The 17,825-nt window shown below is 39.1% G+C and overlaps 2 protein-coding genes across 13 annotated transcripts in view; both read right to left on the bottom strand.

Annotated features, from left to right (window-relative positions):
- LOC121961297 (DENN domain-containing protein 5B-like) overlaps nucleotides 1-2,327 on the bottom strand; it is a 101,691-nt gene extending 99,364 nt beyond the window's left edge. For all 6 annotated transcript variants that reach the window (XM_042511230.1, XM_042511227.1, XM_042511229.1 and 3 more), the window contains exon 1: nucleotides 2,014-2,327. In XM_042511230.1, coding sequence (XP_042367164.1) covers nucleotides 2,014-2,122 — 109 coding nt within the window. In that variant the 5' untranslated portion in view covers nucleotides 2,123-2,327. The remainder of the gene's footprint in view (nucleotides 1-2,013) is intronic.
- Nucleotides 2,328-7,149: 4,822 nt separating this feature from the next.
- LOC121961207 lies at nucleotides 7,150-15,974 on the bottom strand. 7 transcript variants are annotated; one of them, XM_042511107.1, is made up of 6 exons: nucleotides 15,738-15,974; nucleotides 12,919-12,988; nucleotides 11,614-12,090; nucleotides 7,929-11,198; nucleotides 7,755-7,806; nucleotides 7,150-7,627 (listed from the first exon to the last, which is right to left on the bottom strand). In XM_042511107.1, the coding sequence occupies exons 2-6, from the start codon at nucleotides 12,944-12,946 to the stop codon at nucleotides 7,606-7,608; spliced, it is 3,849 nt and encodes a 1,282-aa protein (XP_042367041.1). In that variant the 5' UTR covers nucleotides 12,947-12,988; nucleotides 15,738-15,974; the 3' UTR covers nucleotides 7,150-7,605. The 7 variants fall into 7 exon arrangements, with proteins under 7 accessions (XP_042367041.1, XP_042367040.1, XP_042367042.1 ...); XM_042511106.1 differs by lacking the exon at nucleotides 15,738-15,974 and adding an exon at nucleotides 13,072-13,187 and having other exon boundaries at nucleotides 12,598-12,988; XM_042511108.1 differs by lacking the exon at nucleotides 15,738-15,974 and adding an exon at nucleotides 13,072-13,186.
- Between the last annotated feature and the right edge of the window lie 1,851 nt (nucleotides 15,975-17,825).

Consider the following 17,825-nt stretch of genomic DNA (forward strand, 5'->3'; position numbering starts at 1 on the left):
CCAATTTAATCAGAAACACCAAAAAAAAAAAAAAAAAAAAAAAAACATAAACTGGTCAGGGGGGATAGCTTGCTTTAAAAACAATCCTTATTTGTAGGATTTTCTTAACTATCGACGTCACATAAAACCAGAGGAATCCAGCTCAGTTTGCCCAACATGCTGCACATGTAACCTAAGATAATGTCAAAGTAAGTGGAAAACACGGTGAGTAAAAACTACATAATGAACAGTAGTTTCACTCTGACAGGATCAGGCAGCACAGCGGAGCACAGGAAGCTTCCATCAGATTAGAACATTTCGAAAAGATCCTGGAGATCTTTCAGATCTGTCACTGTTGACACTGACGGAGCAGAGGAGCTGCTGACTCAAACAAACCTACTGCAACTCTGTGCTGTTGTTAAAGGGATAATTCAGTGTTTTTCAAGTGCGGTCGTACCGGGTACGTAATGATAGTTAATGTATTGCATACACTAGATGCTAGTTAGCACGCCTCTCCTTTGGAGAAACAGGTTGGAGGCTGACAGTGAAGTAAGTAATGTACTGCTGAGGATGGGGGCCAACAACAAAATGTAAAATAAAAAATATTATCAGTGTAAGTGTACACTATATTGGGAGTATTTTCACCACTTTAATGTTAGAGAGTAATTTCTAATGGAAAAACGCTTTAAATCTCTCTGTGTCAATGCCAGACTTCGTTGAGAAAAACAGTATTTTTACATCTCTGAGCACAGGAGCTGCTGGTCTACTGCTGCCTCAATTTGTTTGCTTGTGGTTGTTTATTGTGTGACTTTGGCATTTGAAGTGATTAGTTTTGATTCACTTAAGTCACAAAATAACACAAACAAACTTATTGATCTAAGCAGCAGTAGACCAGCAGCTCCTGTGTTCAGAGAGCTAAAATTACATTTTTTTTCTCAATGGAGTCTGGTGGCTCTGATGAGTGACAGCTTTGTGACAATGTATAGTTGAATAAAATATGTTTTGTTGCTGAATCCGACCACAGCAGGACATTGTTTAGCCTCTGTTTCAGCACTCCAGCCTGCTTTTCTGAACTGGGGGTGTGCTGACTGACATTCACTGCATGTAACACACTGACTGTGGATAAGTATTAGCCTCACCTACAAAAAATCTGAATTGGGGCACCCAGTAGCTCACCTGGTAGAGCAGGCACCCCATGTACAGGGACTGTGTCCTTGTTTGACTCAAGCCTGCAGCCCTTTGCTGCATTTCATCCCCTCTCACTCCCTTTCACCCTTAGTCTGTCTACATACTGTACAATAAAGGCAAAAGCCAAAACAAGGATCTTTTAAAAAGATCCAATTAGCCCAAAATTAGCTTGGTTTCTTTCAGAACTATGGGAAGAAAAAAAAAGAGAATAAGAAATAACCCCAAAAAATAGCAAGAAATTAGTAAAAATACAAGAAAACTGGCTGCAAATTAGAGAGAAAGGTTAAAGTGAAGGAAAAAAAGTGCTTAAAAATTAAAATAATTATGTAAACTAATTTAAAATATATAATTAAAATGATTGTAAATACTCTGTGGATGTAGTATCTGGATGTTTTTCCTTGATTTAAAAAAAATCTAAATCAAATATTTACTGTGATTGGTTTAACATTTTTTAATCAAGTTGCTCACTTTTTTCCATGTTTTTGAGAAAAATCAAACCAATTTCCTCAAGGTACAAATACCAGTAAAAGGTATCTGAACAAGAAAACTGATGCTGATCCAGATTTTAAAGGGCTAATGTATGAGCTCTGTGTCAATAAACGAGTCATTAATGTTATTTAGTGCTTACAGTGTGTAATTTGCTCTCATGATAACTTGGATGCTGACTCTGGGTTTTGTGGTTTCTGTCACAGTGTAGCATATGACTGAATATACTGTGCATGCTTTAGCCACAAAGCTGTGGAAGGACATTTTTAGTAAACAATATTCCTAAAATGTGTTGAGCTGGAGGGCTGTTGCTCTTTTTATCTTTCAAAACAACAACGGATCGGAGGAGAGAGCTCTTACCTGCTAACTCATCCGGTTCCAATCCAGTTTCGGTGTCTATCCCACAGATGACAAAGTAATGAGCGAAGCGGCAGGGCGCCGCGCCGGACACCGCGGAGCTCCCACTCATCGCGGCTACAGAGAGCAGCGCTGCCCGCTAGCAGCTCCTCCAGCGACACATCTCCAGGAAAACCGGGAAAACTGGATACAAAAGCTCGGCTAAAAGACGCTGCTAGTCTCTGTCCGTTTCCGCCTGAGAACAAAAGCTTGGTAGTAAACCGAAGTTGTTTTTAAATGTTGTTCCAGTGTCGGTGTGCTCTCGGTGAACCGTGTCCGCGGAGCTCACTGACTCTGTGCTGCATGTGCAGCCCGGGAGAGCCGCTGCTGGCAGGCTCCGCCCCGCTCCGTGGCGTACGGAGGAGCCCTCTGCAGGGCGGGACATTCAAACCTGCTCCTCCACTCAGGCTGTCCAGGAGACACGTGTGTCTCATCTGCAGTTTTTGCCGGATTGGAAATGTTAAACAATCATGACTGCGGTTATCGTAAATATCGTAAGCCGGTCACAATCACAACAACAAATAGGCTACATTTATAACTTTAATAAACTTCAAGCAACTTTTTGACAAATCGACCTATAGCCACTGCCTCAGAGAGACGCTATTTCTCAGTCTACAGGTCAGCCCTCAATTGACGTCGATGGGTTTTTTTTCCAGCGGGTGTCCGAGTGTTTACGAAAACAAACGACAGCTCGACTAACGTGACTCAAACGAGGCCTCCGCCAAACGCGACCGGCTGTAAGGAGATCATGTGAGAGGTGTGAGCACAGATGTAGGAGCCAGGAGATGAGTTAAAATGAGACGTGGACTAACACTGGTCAAATTATCGTACATTACGGCAGTTTTGGAATTATTGATCGTGCAGAGGGCAAAATTCTACAATTCTACAATTCTACAATTTCATTTAGCAGACGCTTTTATCCAAAGCGACGTACAACACAAGCAAGAATTTAGACTTAAGCAAGAATTTAGACTTAAAGCAAGAATTTAGACTTAAAAATTATTGCACAAATACGATAATGCTGGTGCTCACCCAGCTAGCAATTTTTGTGTCTAAAAATGTTCGTAGAACAGTAAAATGCAAATGTTTTAGTAACCTTTTCAGCAGCAAGTTTTTTTATGTTCCCAGGATGGTCTAAAGTTTGGGCATTATTCTCTACAAAAAAATGTAATAATTGTTGTAAATAAATGTTAATATATCACATTACATTACATTTTAATCTAAGAAAAATGTGTCATCTCAGTCCTCGAATAACTTTGTTTGAATGTTGCTTTGAAAATGTTCTTGTTTTGTTCTCATGTAATGTTGTAGGAATGTTTTATAGAAGAACATTATGATCTGTCACCTCTCTACATCACCAAAAATCCTCAGAATGTTGCAGTTGTAACGTTAGATCTCCAGTGAACCTCCAGTTCATTGTTCCAGAGGTTTTTTGTGCGAGCTGAATAATGCACAGAGGTCTCCTCCTCTCCCAAACAAACAAGCAGGTGATCAAAACCGGTACGAACACTGAATAAAGCGCCGTCACCTTAAAAATATGCTTTTCTCCAACGCTCTCCTCAATGAGGGGCTGCTAATAATAATGGCTGACCAAAAAGGTGTGAAACCATGAATGTCCCTATCTCCATCAGTGTTTGGTTTGTCCGTTGTCCAGGAAAAGGTGACAAAAAAGGTTGTTTTTTTTTAAATTTAGGGGAGTATTAATAGAAAAATATCCAGAAAACAAGGAAAAAATGTCCAGAAAGCTATATTCATAATAAATTAGTATTATAAAAAAGTATCTTACAGAGAAAAACTGTTTTTTAAATAATCTTTGGGCATTATGTTGTTAATGTGCTTCTTTGCCGTCTCCTCTTGGTTTTTAAAGAAATTAACAAACTTTTAAAAACAAATTTTACATTTTTAAAAAGGATTGTTTGTTTCATTGATATTTTGTGGGTTTTTTTGCTTGTTTTCAGGTATTTATTTTTTTTTTAATCCCAGATCTGGGGTCAATCTGGTCACACTTGCAAAATAACAAAAACACCCAAAATCTGCTCTTTAAAGGAAATATTGGGACAATTTCAACTCCCAAATTTTGGGGTGACTTTCATGGCTTTTGGAAAATGGTGTCATTTTTTCCCCCTTATCCACGTAAAACTTATTTCACTGCTGTAAAATCAACAAACATGGAGCAATGCAGGGTTTGACAGAGGAAATGTGTTTGTTTCAGAGATCATCAATCTGTACATTTTTATATCAATGGCTCCCTCTAGTGGCAAAATAAAGGAGTACACAAGACGAACAGTATTCTGATTATTTATGGTATGTATTATGCAAGGTGGTAAGAAAAGAAATGTATTTTTTTTGCCAATATTTTTTGAGGAGAATGTTTTGTTACCCAAACATATGCAGTATAATGAAACACAGTACCATAATAGTAAAAAATGAAAAAAGAGGATTACTGTTGAAAATTTTACAAACATTTTCACAAACACAAACATAAATTCACATAAACATAAATAAATAAATGTGTGTGTGTGTGTGTGTGTATTATTTTTTGTGCTCTTTATTTTTTCAACCAACATCAGTCCTAATAATATATACTGTATATATATATATGTGTGTGTGTGTGTGTGTGTGTGTGTGTGTGTGTGTATAAATGTCTCTCTCTAGTGGTGAAATAGAGCACATGAGACAAACATACAAAGTTTTTATCTATTTCACTGTCTCTCTCTCTCTCTATATATACTGTATATAAATCTGTATATATATATATATATATATATATATATATATATATATGTGCTCTATTTCACCACTAGAGAGAGAGAGAGAGAGAGAGATGATAGATAAATACATCCAGTGCTGTGCTGTGAAAACACACCTCAACACTTTCATTATGGACATTTTTGTCCAAATGGGTCATTTTTCACGTTTGTTTTTGCAATCATTTTGGCCTCTTGATACATTTTGAAATTCCAATTTCAATTTGGATAAACCAGCTAGAGTGACCACAAGCTGGTAAGACCAGCTAAACCATCAAAAATGATGCAAAAACATACCTTAAGCTGGTCAACCTACTTACCCATCGTAAATTGGTCAAGCTGTTAGTTTTTAGCATTTTGCTCTTTATGTTGAAACTGCTGTTTGTTCAATTAAAATATGTGATAATATGTGATGTTTATAAATTGATTTCGCAACCAAACTAGCACAAGGCATTTTCCCCTTCTCAAACTCTTCACCTTCTCATTTTTTTTTAAAAAAAGCTCAGGTTTCAAGGGTTAAAGATACCTACAGTTACTTTCTCACTAGTCAAAATGTTTGTTCTTGGTATCAGCAATTAATTTCTTGCCAGTGGAAATGTTTTTTGTACATATCTGTGACTTAATTGTAACTATTCAACTTTTGCCATTGTTATCTATTCAAACTTTCTCTTTCAACCACAACATTCCTCTATGCAATTATTCCAATTCTATGTGCAATATTCTTTAACTCTAGGCCAAATTCACCATGTTACACATTGAATATGTTGTATATATTATTGCTATTCTTACTTTTGTATTTATTGTTGGTATTGTAGCTTTGCACACATATTTACATTCTTATATTTTTAACTTACATATTAGTAGGTACATTGTACATTGTAGCATATGCACATTTATAGTTTCTTTTTACACTTACTAGGCACATTATCTTTATTATAATTTAAATTTTCACAGATTAGAGCTGGTTGTATTTGACATTTATGTTTACACACTTACATAATGAGTATATTTATCCACATACTTTTTAAAGATCTTAATATTTACACACAGTGCCAGTTGTTTGCTCTTACTGTATTTCTATTTTATATTGTTACTGTACGACTGTAACAAACCGCGGGGATCAATGAAGTATTTCTGATTATGAAACTTGGTTACAGATATGTATAATTCAATTTTGACATGTCATAATTCCAAGCTGATATATCTATAATGTAATTTTGACTAGTTGCAATTCTGATTGACATCTAGAATTCTCACAATTAGAGATGTTAATTATTGATATTAACAATTCAGTTCCCATTAGTGGAAATGTCAGTTATTTACATAAACAAATAAGTTATCTCTAGTCAAATTGTTTGTTCTTGCCATCAGACAGATAACGGATATCATAACTAGAATCCTAGTAGATATCTAAAATCAATTCCAAGAAGCCAAAATAACATTATCAATGTGTCGTCTTGGAATTCTAACTGGTAAAAATGTCATTTCAAATATCTCCTATTTCATTTGAGGTATCTGAAATACATTTGTAAATAATAGCAATTGTGTTATTATTGATTACAATCATATCTGAGATATCTACAGTTTTATAACTATAACTTTTATAACTATAATATACTCATAACTGAATTTTAGATAACAAAATAGGAATTTCCACTGATCAAAAATGTTATTGTAGATCTCTTCAATGTCGCATATATCCTACATATTCAAAATGAATATGCTAATTTTAAAGTTAACCAATGGCATTGTGGTTCCTCAATGATGACACACCCAAATATCCACGGTTTGTTGGTCAAATTGGAAATGCAGTTGTTCAAATGTATATGGATATTACATTTCCACAAGTCACAATCCTTTGTTTCAATGTATAGAAATTATTGTTGATGTCTGTAATCATTATTCTTAAGGGTGAAGAAGAATTACTGATGTCTGTGATTACAGATATATGTAACAGACATCTTGAGCCATTAAAAACCATTCCCACTGGTTAAAACTAATTGCTACTGGTCAGGACTTTGAATGAAATGTTAGAAAGGCTTGCCATAGACTCCAGGTGACGTTTCCAGCTACGTGTTCATTAGTCAGATAAGAACATGTAGCTCAAAACATCAGGTCGATGTTACTGAATTATATTTTTAAGGACGCAGTCTAGTGTTCAGACTTTGTTTTTTTGCTTGAAATATCTCTGGCCCAGCACCATGTTATCTGACATCTGAATGAGTGGGCTTTTGTGAAATTTTTACCATAGAATCTTACCTTACGGCATGTGTGCAGTGAAAAACTGACCTCATGTAGGCTAATTCACCACAGATTTGGTGGTGGGTAATTAGCAGAGCACGAGGGACAAACAGATTGTTTAAGACTTTTATGTATTTTCATATTAACTCTTTTAAAAAGCAATGTAACACAGCATAGTGCAATCAGAACAAAGTTCTCAAAGTAAAAACAAAAGGTTACACAGTATTCAGAGCAAAAACAAAGAAAATGAACAACTTGATGCAAAATGTTCAGACAGTTTGAGGTAGCAGATAAAAGGAACATTTTTCTGTTAGTATCAAAACAATAAACAATGCCATTTCCAACAAGTATACCACAGTATACATATATACAGTATACATATAAACACACAAACTGTTCAAACACAGAAAATGCTTTGGAAAATAAAGATCAAATCAGTTACAACACTGGCTGATGTTTTAGCCCATCAACCGCCTGTCCCTTTGGGAGTGGAACAAACTTAGGAATCGTCGAAACTGCCATCTTTTTCCTCAGTGATGGGGGCCTTGGGGAAGATCTACAGGTCATCTCAATCCAGCTCAATTCTCCAACTAGAAAAAGCAGCAACAAGAGAACAAAGGATTACACCCGCATCTCTCAAACAACAGCCTGATGAAATAAACAGCATGCGAGTTGGCTGCAAGAGAATTGTTATGTATGGGAAATTCTGAATATCACCTTTCATTGGACTTGTTGGCTGATCTCCACTTGTATCCTTCACCAGGGAGGCCTGTGGTAAGAGTAAGGGGGTTGGGACAATGCCTTTTAATTAATACACATTTAAAACAATTAAATTGACAATTATATGAATTTATTGAGGAAGTTCATTTTAGAAACCTCAAAAGAACACACTTGGTTTTACTGTGGACTCCCGTCTTATGTCCACTGTCCTCTGTATGGCCTCAGTCTTGCTCTGCTTCACCCAGCGGGCTGCAGTCTCATAGGAGGGCCGCCTTTGTCTGGCCCTGCGACGGTGACGTGGCCCTGGTCTAGCTTCCCTTGACAAAGTATTTGAAGTGCTGGAGTACTCCTCCATCCCCAGGTTAGGTTTTCTGTCTCTCCGTGTTGGGTGATATCCTTCCTTCCAGTCTTTGATCACCTGTTCCCTTGTTGATAATGGCTTAGTACCAAAAGATGATGGGCCTTTTGAAATGGTACAAGGGCGGTTTATTGTCGAGGGGTTGCTGTTAGCGGGCTGAAGTTCAGATGAAGACAAATGTCTTGGAGCAAATGCAACATTTTCTCCAGGATGAGACAAAGCTCTTGAGACAGCTAAACTGCATCTGGCTTCAGAAGGCTGTCTGCTTGTAGAAGGCAAATTGTTCAAGGATGTGGATGGGCCTTTCTGTCCTGGTAAAGAAAGTTGTCTCGAAACCACTTTGGATTTTGATATGTTGGCCTGAACATCATTGTCCTTTACATGGTGTCTATTATTTGCAGGCTGTGATTTGGATGACAACGAGTCTGTCTTTGGGCTGGATGCTGTGGTGGTCTTTGGAGGCAGAGTACCATTTTTACCCTGCTTGTGGACTCTAGATTCATTTAAAAGTTTCAAGTTTTTAGCAGGTTGAGAAGGCTCCGCAACAAAAAGGCGGGAATTCAGAGGATTAGGACCAACAATAGGGTCAGTCTCTTCGTCTGCAGACAGGGTCTGCTTCTCTGAGTCTTCAGGTGACAGTCTGGTTTTTTGAGGCTGTGCCCTGCCAGTTCTACAAAGACTGTCCACAATTTCAGAAGAAGTTCTGTTTTTTGTGGTAGATACATCATCACCACTATACTCTGATCTCGATGTAAGAAATCCCTCTGTATTTGCTGTCTTATTGAAAAATTTGCTTTTTTTAACCACTTTGTCAGAATCATGGAAAACTGCCCTTCTCTTTGACATCCTTTGCCTGTTGTTCTTGTGATCACCATGCTCAGAGCTACCTTTAGCTCCAATCAGCTGTCCACTCCTCCTCAAGCTTTGTGACAGGTCAGAGCATGCATCCTGCATTACGTCTTGAACCTTTGTATCATGGAATTTAGACCTATGCTGTGGCGGTGATGGGTCTGCAGAGGACAGTCTAGTTTCTTGAATTGTTTCTTCATCAGTTCCAGAGTCACTGACCACAGTTATAGGTGACTGTCTCCTTTCTTTAACACATGAGGCATCATAACTGCCTAACCCCGTAAACAAGGATCTCTTCCTGCTTGGCTTTTTGTAGTTTTGGCCATTGTCGTCCTCTGAATCAGAGTCGATTATAATAATTTCAATTAGTTCTTCATTTGAAGAATTTTGTCTGTTATGTTGAACATGCTCAGAAGGCGCTTTAGTTTTAATGCGCTGCCCCCAATTTTCTGCATCTACATCATCATCTGAGCTTGAAGAGAAAAATGACTTTCCTTTTGCGATTGTATTGCTGTTTTGGTCGCTTTGATCCTTCATGTCAGATCTACTTGTTACTATCTCATCCTGTTTTGAAATCTTGTGTTCTTTGGTTTTAGTTTGAGCATGCTTAGGGTTTGCTTGAACCTTTTGTCTAAGTCCTTCCAAAATTCTGGACTTTTCCGAGCTAGTTTGACCTTTTGGCATATGTGTAACCTCTGAGCATTCATCCTCTTTTGCAGACACAAAAACATCTGTCTCTGAGGGCAGAGGTGCTGAGCTCTTCAGCAACTTCTTGGACACTGTCATGATGTTGCGTTCCGATGCAGGTGAGTAATTAATACTGTCTTCAGTTTCAGAGCTATCTACAGACTCTCTCCTGTTCTTGGGTGTATGTGGTTCTCCCTCAGAGTCTGTTTCATGCTCAGGTGTGCTGCTGCCTGATGGCAACTCCAACACTGCCTTAAATTCCACCGCTGTCACTTGCTGAAAGGTCTCAAGTGTGTCAAACACCTCTACCGGTGAAAAAGCTTCTGGATATGTAGATGGCCAGAGTGTTGGATTGGGGTCACACTGTCCTTCTTGGTCTCTTGTTTCCCCGACATCTAGCGCATTTTCTTGTAAGCTATCCATGTGGTCATCATCTGCTTCAAATTTAAGGTCCGACACATCTACAGGAATGAAAAACCAGCCATCATCCATCTCATCTTCCGTCTCATCTTCATCTGTCGAAACAGAGGACGGACTACATGAAACAGAGTGGTTTTCCTGACTCCCACTATCATCTTTTGGACACAGCAGACCTTCACAACTAGTATCAGTTTTAGAACACTGTGTTATATAAAGTATCTCTGTCTTTGGTGGAGGCTGATTTTGTAGAACAAGTTCCTCATTTGAAGTGATTTCTGTCTTCATTGAAGCCTGACCCTGCACAAGTCCATAAGCATCATCTTCAAATGGTGACAGCTCAACAATGGGTTCAGATGCTTGTGTGAGTGAAGACATCTCACCAGCAATATACTCAATCTGTGGACTTTCATCTTCACTTATATCTTCATATACCAGGTCTTCAGAGTGTGCTGGACAGCTTACTTCCTTGTGCTCTGTATATGGGTGTTCATCATCTGAAATGTCTTCATACACTGACTGTTTTACAGTGTTCATAGAGAGTTCTTCCTCACCCTCCCTTTCAGATGGAGGGACGTGCTCTTCTGCCTCAGTTTCAGGAAGTGCTATGCTTGCGGGTTGGGCTATGCTTAAATCAGTTGGTAAATTCATACAACCTGCATCCCCCAAACTTATCAGGTTGCTCAGCCGTTCACTTGAGTTTGTAGAAATTGAGACCACATTATGAATCTGAATTTCATCGAGTGATGAAGTTAGCTTGGAATGTGCTATTGCTTCCTTACTGGTAAAAATACAATGCTGTTGATCACCAATGTTTTTATCTTTTTTTGGACTTGCCTCTTGATTTTCAATGGCTGATTTGAATTCAAATACTTTGTTTTCAGATACCACTGATGCTGACTTCGTTTGATGATCCTCTGACAAGTCAGTCATACATTGCACATTGTCCAACTCTACTGCATCCACTGGTTTCAGGGCTGTATCTCTGTTCGCCTGTTCTGTAATGCGGCCCTCTCTGTCATCAGGCACTTGGCCTATGCCATCCAAATGCTTGGATGGATGGAGCACTTGACTCTCATCTTCATTCTTTGTGCAGGTGGTAGGAACTTTCCTCATTATTTGTTGATTTTCTGTGGATGTAAAAAGATTAATGTTATCTATATTCCCATTCCAAAATTGTTGCAGTACAACTTCAGAAAAGCTCTCCGTCTTTGAAATGGACCCTACATTCTCCAGACTAGCAATGAGCTCCTTCAGTGCAGTTAATGAATACTGTAGAGTGGTCGTGTAATTCTGAAAGTAGTTAACACACCATTTACCATAAAAAACTTTTATCATTGGTATCACCAAACGTATCATCAAAATAAATAAGTTTGTTACTGCCATTTGCAGGCATAATTGCTTCCAAGTGCTTTTTTACAGACAAATCAAAATCAACCTATGCGCTCTTAAAAGATTCATTTTTAGAAACATGTTTTGAGTTTTCTACAGCAGAAAATAGTAAACCTGTTGAATGTATCTCTGATGAAGATATAGCACAATCACCTGTCTCTTTAGACTTCTGCTTAGATTTTGCCCCACTGCTCTTTGAACCGTCCTCCGTAAGTGCTTGTCCAAAAGGAGCAGTGTACTGCCCAGTCTCAGCTTTGCTGTGACTGAGCCCTGCCACATCTTCTTTGTCAGAGACCGAGGTTGTGGGGAGAAGGTCAACCTCTGGCATGGTGCGGTCCGACTGCAGTGAGTAGACTTTCCTGTCCGACGCCTTGTTGGGATATCCATAATCTTTTGTTTTTTGAGTTAAAACAGTCCCAGAGTGTGCAAGCTTTTGTTTAATAAAGCCCATTATATCGTCATCTGTAGGAGGTCCAACAGGACAGACATTTTCTGAAGATGACAGACTGCTGACAGAGGACGAAGAGACGTGCTGCTGGTAGAGGATGGGGGGAGTTCCTCCTCTCATCTGTCCACACTTTAGAGCAGCTGATGACCCTTTGACTTGCTGATGTCTGCAATGTCTTTCACCTGAAAAGTTTGTAAAAGTATTAAGTTCAATGTTGGCATTAGTTTCTGCTGACAGAGAAGATGCTGTGATACAGATTTCAGAATCTGATGTATTTTCCTTCAGTAAGGCAGTCAGCAGTGGCAAAGATTTCTGCAGTTTAGCTAGTTTAATGCTGGCATTAATGCTGGTTTTCTCTGACAGAGAAGACATCGAAGTAGAGGATTTGGAATCTGAGGAATTTCCTTTTATTAAGTCAATCAGCAGTGGCGTGGGTCTCTTTAATTTATGAGCTGTTGCTGTGGTGCCAGCTAATGAGGCAGAATTCAAATATTGTCTTTGCTGCAGTGCAGGATTTTTGTTCAAATTTGCTCCTTTCAGGAAATGTCTACAAACATTTTGCCTGGAACACTCCCTGTGTTTTTCACTGAAATAAACAGATTGTCTTATAGAGTTCTCATAAGCTGATGTCCAAAAAGAATTGCTGTGTTGGGCAGATACATGTGATGAGAAACGAAACTCAGCCTCACCGTCTCTGCTTATTTGGTAGTGACTGTTCCAAGGAATACCTTCACTATCCATGGGTACTGGGTGCTGGAATCCAGTGCTTACTATAATTGCATGTGACTTCAGTTGGTGTGGTGTGTGAGTTCACTGAAATTTTCTTGTGATTGTGCATAGCCTTGCGGCAACTAAGCTAGACTGTAAGTCACCTGAAGCTCCCCAGGATATTGAGTGGCTATCATGTTGTTTTGAATTCCATTTTAGGTTGTACCACTGATACAGATGTTACACTGATGAGAGCACCAGCATTACTTTGATGCTGAAGTACAGAATAGGCCCCTCCTTGCCTGTGTGGAAATCCAAATCACATTGCATGTAGAGCAACTTTCAAGGGATGACTTCAGTTAGCTTCATATTCTACGGAGACAAAAGGAAAATTAGCGGTAAGCTGGTGCAACATTACTACAATAAAAGGACTTTGCCACTAAAGTCTACCTTACCTAAAGTCTTGCTTATGGTAAGGCGCTCAACACTTTTGATGAGTCTTGCTACACAGAAATGATGTAATTTTGACAGGACAAGTTTCGCTTGATACTTTCCTTTCATGTCATGTACCTGGAAAATAATGTCACAGACATCATCATATTTTTTGTAGTTTTCAATCCACACCAACCTGCATTAAGCATCACTGTCCACAAAAGCAGTTGTCTGTTAGCAGCTCCTGGTGAGCTGAGAGGACAGTAGCCGGTCACACTGCCTTCACCAGGCCAACTAACAGCAGTTATTAACTGGACCAAAATATTTTTCCTGTCGGCACCACATGAAGAAATCAACAGTGTTTATACATATATACTGATTCTATTTCCCAGCCCACCAAAGTGAGTGAGAGGAATCTATTATTCACAGACAGGCAGGGAGTTGATCAATCAATGTAGATATGCCAGTTTAAAACACATATACATTGAATGTTTGTATTATTTAAAAAGCTATCTGTGCACATTACATTTCACTAAACAAAAATAGACTCAGACCATAAAAAACCTCAGGTGTCTCTTATTACCACTGAGATAACTTAATACCTTCCTTTGAAGCATAAAATTGAAGACAATATGTGAGCATAGCCACACTCATTAAAAGTGTCGAGCACGCAACCATCAATCAGGCTTTACAATCTATAACCCTCCCAATAACCCCCCCTGATGAGTTCCTCAATTTAAATTTGAGCACTGCTCAGGTGTTAGTTATAACTAAGTCAATTCCTGTTAGTAAGGGAACATGGATCTATTATGAATCTGGATACAGTCGTGGGGGCGCGGCCTGGTTCATTCCTATGAGAGCAGCTCAGTGGCGCACAAGCCCCCAGGGAAGTGTGCCATGCATTGATGCAAAATTTACATAGTGGCCGAAAGTGGAATTACACCGTTTGAGTCAATATTTTATTTACTTGACAAAACTCCCAAAGGCTCGGACATGACTATGCTCTGTCTGACAGATTCTTCACTCACCTCTCTGCCACCGCATACAGGTGTGAATCAAGCAGTGAGATAAGTGTATTTATATTAAATGGAACAGAGCAGAGAGAGCAGTACCAGCAGAAAACCTGTCCTGAAGAGAGAACCCAGCTCAGGAGAGCAGGTCGGTGGTTTGGGGTACTAGTCTAGTGCCAGTGTGGTTAAACCTACTATCTTTGATCCATTCTGTCCACCTGCTACTGTGGATGGGGCCCAAGTTTCATCACCCACATAAACCCACTGATCCATCCATCCATCAATAACTGCTTCTCCTTTACAGGGTCACAAGGCACTGGAGTCAATCCCAGCTGACTTTGGGCGAGAGGCCGGGTATAACCTAGACAGATCACCCATAAATCAAAAGGCTGACAAAGACACAGACAACCATTTACACTTGCATTCATTTACTTGAAAATTACCAATCACCAGTCACCATTAAATAATTATAATATTAATTATAATATATATATAAATTGTTGAATGAATGCAAAAAGCGATTTTCTTCTCGGATACAAGGAGCTGAAATGTGTTTCCCCCATAAGGTGTCTGGGCTTAGCATTAGAGGCATAACACTCAGACATCCGGGGGGTGGGGGTGGGGGGGGTGGGTGTCTGCAATACTCTGCTCCACCAGTTGCCTCCGCAACCCTGTCCAGGATAAGAGGAAGAATATGTATGTACGGATGGATGGATGGATGGATGGTTGCAGAGTTTATTGTGTTCTCTCAGATAGCAACATCAAAAAACTCCAGCTTCCCTCGATTCTCCATTGTTAAACTCCTCTCAGCACAGAGTGCAGAGCGGAGCGAAGTGGAGCAGTGTGTTTTCACGGTAAGCCATTAAAATACATAGAGAATACAGATGGCACAGTTTCCAGTGATAAATATATATGCCAAACTAGTCACACCCTGCGCGATAAAACTCTTCCGGTAATCCAGCAGCCGGTGATAGTTTAATACTTCTACTTCAGATTTTGCTGATTTTGTGTTCCCCATTCTCAGAGAGACACGGTCGCATCAGTCGACATCCTGCCAGAAGTCCCGACGTGTGCGGAGGTGCGAGGGCTCGTTCATCGCTGCTTGCAGCTTTAATTGTTGTTATTATTATAACTATTATTATTATTAATATTATTCTAAGCATATCTGTCTTAGGTCACCTGGTCACATAGTGGCCAACAACTTCCTGGAGCTCACCCTGTCAGCACACTTACATGAAACAATAAGGCACACAATAAGTGTTGTGATAATAGCATTAAGTGATTTTTTGCGGAAGATCTGTTTCCATCCGGGGGAGGGGCGTTCAAGGCGTTAGTCCACAAGTTCACTCCTTTTATCGTCGTCGCTGGCTGTACAGACATTGAAATAAAAACACCAAACAACAGGAAATTGTCGTCAATGTGTGAGTGTGTGACAGTACTAGACCGTCCGCTATCAACTTACTTTCGTTTCAGTCGGTTTGGAAACGCTATTGTGACGTACGTAGGGTTTTCCTACAGATTTACGTAAATGAAAGTTACACTGCGTCACACGCCTAAAGTAAAGTTAAATGGTCCAAATACACGCGTTCTTTGCGATTTATCGCTTTATAGAAACGTCGAAAAACAACAACTTTGAGATGTAACCGTCGTTTTGTCCTCGAACGTTCAACTTAACTCACCTCCGCATTTCATCGTATTTAACACATTTCTCAGCTCAGCACTCCCACAGCCTCCTCAGCTCAGCAAAGGTCCTCTGAGGTGAATATTTCCCTATGGTGAATTCACCAAGCAAAAATCCCACAGTTTAATCCAAAGATTGCCATGGGTCCGAAGTAGGAAAACGTGAGGTGAGTTTTTAAAGATAGTTTCTTTCCGGACTCGCGATTCTCCGCGTGCTTTGTCCCGGCTGGACTTCTCTGTACGTCTCAAACAAAGTTAAGAGAGACCCTGCTGCGTCGACCACACTATTTATAGGATCCTCAGCGCGAGCTCTGATTGGTGGGTTTTTGGAAGGGGCGTGTACCCCTGCTGAACAAAATATGCAGTTTTAGCTGGTTTAAGTTGGTTATAGCTGGTTTAAGATGGTTATAGCTAGTTTAGGATGGTTTTAGCTGGTTTTAGTTGGTTTAAGTTGGTTTTAGCTGGTTTAAGATGGTTATAGCTAGTGTAGGATGGTTATAGCTGGTTTTAGTTGGTTTTAGCCAGTCAAACATGATCTTAGATGGTTCTTACCCAGTTCTTGCTGGTCTTTGATGGTTTAGCTGGATGGGCCACCTGCCAGCCATGCTGGTGTAACCAGCCTGTCAAGCTGTGGACATTTATCTTCATGACAGAGGACTTAACTGATTTATGCTAAATGGTTTTCATACATCCCCCTCATGACACTGTTATTTCTCCAAACTCATGGACATTGATTTGGTTTCAATTTTACAGGAATTTCAATGGATAAACCAGCTAGAGTTGACCATCACAAGCAGGTAGCCTATGACCAGCCAAACCATTGAAAATTATGCAAAAAAGTTGGTCAAACAAGCTGGTAAACCAGTTTAACCATCTTAAGTTGGTCAAGCTATTTTTTTTTCAGTATTGGATAAGTTGTGTCAGGCCAACAACAACCAAAAACTTCAAATGTTGACTATAATAAGCTAATTACAATAGCCTATCAGTAAAATTGTAATATGTGACCTCGCTTTAAAAGTCAAATAAAGATATATCTCATATAATGTAGCCTACTCTGCATTTTCTTCTTCTGATTATTATCATTATTAGTATTATTGAATGTGAATCTGTTATCCGATTTAAGTGACCAGTGCATCAGGACTGAAGACGCACCTTTTATTTTCTAAAAATATTTTATGAAAATATTCAGGGTCAATAACTTCCATGCAGTGTGTCCCAGTGTCTCAAATGTAATACCTAAATATATTGAACATGCAGGACATACCAATTTATATACACATTTTAATGAAAATTATTCAATTATTAATTCAATTTCATTCTTCATTAACTCTCAGTGTCACACTTAGTGTAACTGATATTAACAAACAGCCTTGAAAACTGTTGTCATCATGTGAAGTTGGTTATTGAAGTGTACAGATCAATCGTCAGTCAATCATATTTGTGTCTTAATTGTAATTTTGACTTCTTTGTGAGACACACAACCTCCCACCGCCTCACCAAAATGTCAGAATTCAGTTCCTTTGCATTTCAACCACGTGAGACATCCTTCCCTTCTGTCTCCTCATCAAGATTCAAGATTCAAATTCGTTTGTATTTTTATTTTGAACTGTGATGTCTAGTTTTAACTCACACCTTTTGATAAGAGGCCGAGGGGTGTGTTTCTCCCACAAGCATAAAATGTCCAGTTTTCCCCATGCTCGGGGTCTTTCTTCATCCTGACCGCTCACATGTTGATTGACCTTTTCTTTGCAAAGGAAATAAAACCTTGTCGGCCGGCAGAAGTCTCTATTTCATTCTTCACCAGCAAAAGCAGCAGAGAATTTCCACTTGACATTCTTCAAAAACACTTTAGCATTCTTCAAAAACACTTAAACATTCTTTAAAACACTTAAACATTCTTCAAAACACTTTAACTTTCTTCAAAACACTTCAACATTTACAAAACACTAGAAATTCCCAAATACAGAATTTCCCAAATCATTTCAACATTTCCCCAAAAACTTCAACATTTCCCAAAAATTTCAACATTTCCCAGAACACGACAACATTGCCCAAAGAAGACAAGATATCCTAAAACACTTCAAGAT

This window comes from Plectropomus leopardus, chromosome 22, assembly GCF_008729295.1.
Source record: "Plectropomus leopardus isolate mb chromosome 22, YSFRI_Pleo_2.0, whole genome shotgun sequence".
In the NCBI taxonomy this organism is placed as follows: domain Eukaryota; kingdom Metazoa; phylum Chordata; class Actinopteri; order Perciformes; family Serranidae; genus Plectropomus; species Plectropomus leopardus.

What these genes read in the sequence shown, in the direction of transcription:
- LOC121961207 (XM_042511105.1), bottom strand. Translation starts at nt 12,649, where the DNA reads ATGGATAGTGAAGGTATTCCTTGGAACAGTCACTACCAAATAAGCAGA. An exon ending in GCAGAAGTCTAAAGAGACAG is followed by an intron (nt 11,199 to 11,613) that starts GTGATTGTGCTA and finishes TTACATCCACAG; the next exon opens with AAAATCAACAAATAATGAGG. An exon ending in GGAGTCCACAGTAAAACCAA is followed by an intron (nt 7,807 to 7,928) that starts GTGTGTTCTTTT and finishes CTCTTACCACAG; the next exon opens with GCCTCCCTGGTGAAGGATAC.